The sequence below is a fragment of the Fulmarus glacialis genome, unplaced genomic scaffold (assembly GCF_000690835.1).
Source record: "Fulmarus glacialis isolate BGI_N327 unplaced genomic scaffold, ASM69083v1 scaffold3860, whole genome shotgun sequence".
NCBI lineage: Eukaryota > Metazoa > Chordata > Aves > Procellariiformes > Procellariidae > Fulmarus > Fulmarus glacialis.
Genome location: NW_009188199.1, coordinates 62,815 through 66,485, shown reverse-complemented (window position 1 = coordinate 66,485; position 3,671 = coordinate 62,815). Strand labels below are relative to the sequence as shown.

Here is a 3,671-nt window from a genome sequence, read left to right as displayed (position 1 = left end):
GGTTCAGGGGAAGAGGCTTCTCCCTCCCACCCCATGCCGGCCAAGCCATGGGGTACCCTACCGCAGCAGCACCCTGCAAGGGTGCATGCGCCTCGGGGGCTGCCTTACCGGTGATGATGAGGAGAATCCCAATCATCACCTGGAAGAAGAGGGAGATGCTGATGAGCACGATGAGGGTGGCGTAGTACTGGAAGGAAGGCCCCTGCTCCAGCACCGCTTTGAGCTGCGTGACGTTCGCCATGAACAGTGCCACGTCCAGCATGCTCTCCGCCACGCTCTTCTTCGTCGCGTAGTGGTTGATGTTCATCGGCCCGTTAATCCGGAGGTGAGGATTCACGCCCTGGGAAGACAGGAGAAACCGCATGAGCTGGTACAATTGCTAAGCCGACAGACCCATCCGTGTCGAACAGGCTGCTGCCTCCCCATGAGGTTTATCTAGAAAGCCTCGGAGAGTCGAAGTTGCGTGTTTTAAACGTGTTGAGAGTGCCCAGTTTTCCCTCACAGTTGCCTCATGATATTAATAGGCACAAGATACTTGCGCTGATCAAGAACTCAGCAAGGTTAGAAAAATACTGGGTATTTTTGTGGAAAACAAGCTTGTTGAGAGTTACAATAATGTAGATTACCCAGAGCCAGGGATTTTACAAGGAATATTAAATTCTCTTCCTTCAGGGCACAGACAAGCCTCAAACTTACAGGGGATTAGAGAGAAATCTTCTCTTTGGGTCGGGTGTTCAAAGGACTGTCAATGGCTGGGCTTTATATCTCCTCCGAACACTTTTTGCTGTTCTACTGTCTTAGACAAGATGCTAGAGCAGATGGGACAATCCACATTTTTGTTTCTGAAACCAGGGGCACTATTTCTTCAAAACGTCGGGCACTAAAACGCACCGAGACAAGGGGTGGGATCCATCACACCTAACTTTAACTAATCATTCAGGCACATTTTTTGTCAGTGGAAAGAAACATATATTTATAAGGGGTAAATCACCTGGTTGCCCTTAACCTAATAACAAGCTGTGGGTCATTTGCCTGCTTTTAGCCATCCATCTTTTCTCTATCTTTCTTGTTAAGTGAGTTCCCCTGCTAGCTGTCTTGACCAAATGGTGAAAAAAAAGAGATAGAAAAGGGGACGATAGTTTTCAATTCACCCAGAGTGTCATCTGGTAATAAACCACCAGCAAAGGCAACAATTACAAAAGATTTGGATACATCTGCAGCAAGCTATGACCTTCTTTCTTAAAAAGAAAGAAAAACAACACTTGCACATAGCAGACAGGCTTCAGTTCTGGGTAATCAGCCTCCTGTCAGAGGTAAAGACCAGCAGCCTTGCCCTCAGCGCTGTCTGATGGATAACCCTTTAAATCTGGAGATAAGGGCTGGGTGCAGACCTGAGGTGACCTCTTTTGCTCAGAGTGGTGGAAGAGATTTCTCCAGGTGCATATTGGAAGTAGGACTGTGCCTACATCAAATGGTAAGTCCTATTTTGGTCTTTTAGTACCAGATAAAGTACAAAATGTAATCTTTCCTTCATGCTCTGGGCATGACACTAGAGAAGGGTTATGGCTAGTGGTTCATGCTGCTGTCTCTGGTCTCTTTGTGCATCCCTGGGCAAGAGTGGCTTCATCTGAGCCAGGGTGGGAGTGTGAGCAAAGCCAGTGATTCTGGGAGCGTGCTGCGTGACGTTCTGTGTCTGATACTGAAATGGGGGCTGAATTTTGGAAGGGGGTTGTGGTCTGTACCAGTGATCACCCTCACGTGAGGACGATGTGTAGTAAAAAGTGGGCAGGAAGGACTGTGTCTAGTTTGAACTACTGATGAACTGTCATCCCTAAGAAGGGGCCGGCTTGGGGTAGGAAAGTGCTTTTGGGGATATTTTTTTTTTTTTTTTGGATAGCTTAAAGCATGTAACTCTTGTGATTTCTAACAGGAAAGTTGCGGTAATTAAAAGGCTCCTTTGCAAAGCCTGTATTTCTTGCTGTGGAAGGTAGAAGTTAAAAAATACTGGAAGGAGATAAAGGTAGAAGTCTAGAGAGCTGGTAAGGACTTAAAGCAGTGCGTAGGGGTTCAGGACTTCTTAAACATTACTGTCTGGGGTGGAATAGAGGTATCTCGCATCTCAGGGAAAGGAGGCTGGCAGAAGGTCTGATCCTGGGAACACAACTTAAAAACCTAGATTTAGATATTGCCCCCTCTCAGCTGGCTTAAAAGCATGTGACCCTGTTGCAACAGAGTGGTACCTATACCAAGTGGTGCAAAGTTTGAGATTTGCTCCCTTTCATGTGTTTTCTTCCTTACTTCTAAAGAGTTAGCCCTCCTCCCTGCAGCATCACAAGGCTGGGCATTGATAGTTTCTCTCTGCGTAATGATGAGTTAAGGGTGCAAGAACAAGGACGGTATACAAACAAGACAGAGCTTTTGTTAAATAGTGACTGGTACAAGGAGGCTGAGACGTCTGTTCCCAGTTGCTTACGTGGAGACAAATACAGCAAGTCTTTAATGAAAACACATCCTCCTTTTGAGCTGCCCCTGCGCTCCTTGACCTGGAGTGTGAAATGGGGCAGAGTTGCAATGTACTGAGCTGTGTGTTCCACATGACCAGGCAATGAAAATAGACAGCTTTCACATGGGCTTTTCTAGTGTGGATGAGTGCAATGGCACGTTCCCCTGACTGGGACATGATACCACAGGCAGGGACAGCGCCCGCTCTCCGATGTGGAGTCACTGGATCTGGGAAACCCTTGCACTGAGCAATGAAAACCTCTGATTCCTGTTTCAAAGTTCTGTCAGCCCAGGCTTAGTAGATCCACAAAGGTGACCAAAAGGTTACTGGCAGCTAAACAATCAACTAGTTTTATGATGCAGGAGTCCTTATGGTGATTCTGCCTAGTCCAGCAACAAGGAATGCAAGCCTGGAGTCTCAGATATCAAGAGGCTAAACAAACCAGGAGTCTTCAGAGACCTGGCATTTCTGTTAATGTAGGAGGATGGCTTTGCTTGGGGTGCCTGGTGCCATAGCTGTCACCAGCTAACCCCTGCATCTGTGGGGTATGAACACGTGGCTGTGACTCTTTTTTTGAGCTGCCACAATGCATGCACAGCTTTTCAAAATGGGACCATTTGTTTTGTTTTAAAGTCCAGTCCTGTGAACTGCTGCGGCTCAGGAGCTGTTTCACAAGCAACTCAGGTTTCCCTGCAGCAGGATTGCCCACACAGCTGTGGGCAGTTATGGAGGATCACTGGGGAGATTAAACGATTCCCTTTTGGCAAAAAGAGCCCTAAGTCAAGTCACAGGACATACCTGAAGGCTCATCAAAGTGATTTATGTCATCAGGCTAGAGCTGGTGTCTTTCTAGTCACTTTGAAAATGTTCCCCTTCTGAGAGTGGGGATCGCTGCCTTTTCTTCCCCATATTGCGTCAAACAGAGGAAACCTGGATCTGGCAGTCAGACACCAAGTTGATCTTGCAAGCGTTGTTGCAGAGCCAGCATGTCTGCTGGAAAACAACACCTACCAGTATGCAGTGCTTTCCCAAAATGGGGATCTATCATTATTGCCCACTTTTTAAGGGTAGGGAAATTAGGACTTGAAAAAGTACAGCCCAGTCACAGAACAGCGCTGGCTGAACTGGTGCTTGAGCTCAGCTCCCATGTCTCGTTTCCGGATGGGAC

General features: G+C 47.2%; 1 protein-coding gene across 1 annotated transcript in view; it reads right to left on the bottom strand.

The window, feature by feature from the left end:
• LOC104076681 (ninjurin-2-like) overlaps positions 1–3,671 on the bottom strand; it is a 46,952-nt gene that overhangs the window by 1,450 nt on the left and 41,831 nt on the right. The window contains exon 2 of the mRNA XM_009577618.1: positions 109–340. Within this exon, the coding sequence (XP_009575913.1) occupies positions 109–340 (232 nt within the window). The remainder of the gene's footprint in view (positions 1–108; positions 341–3,671) is intronic.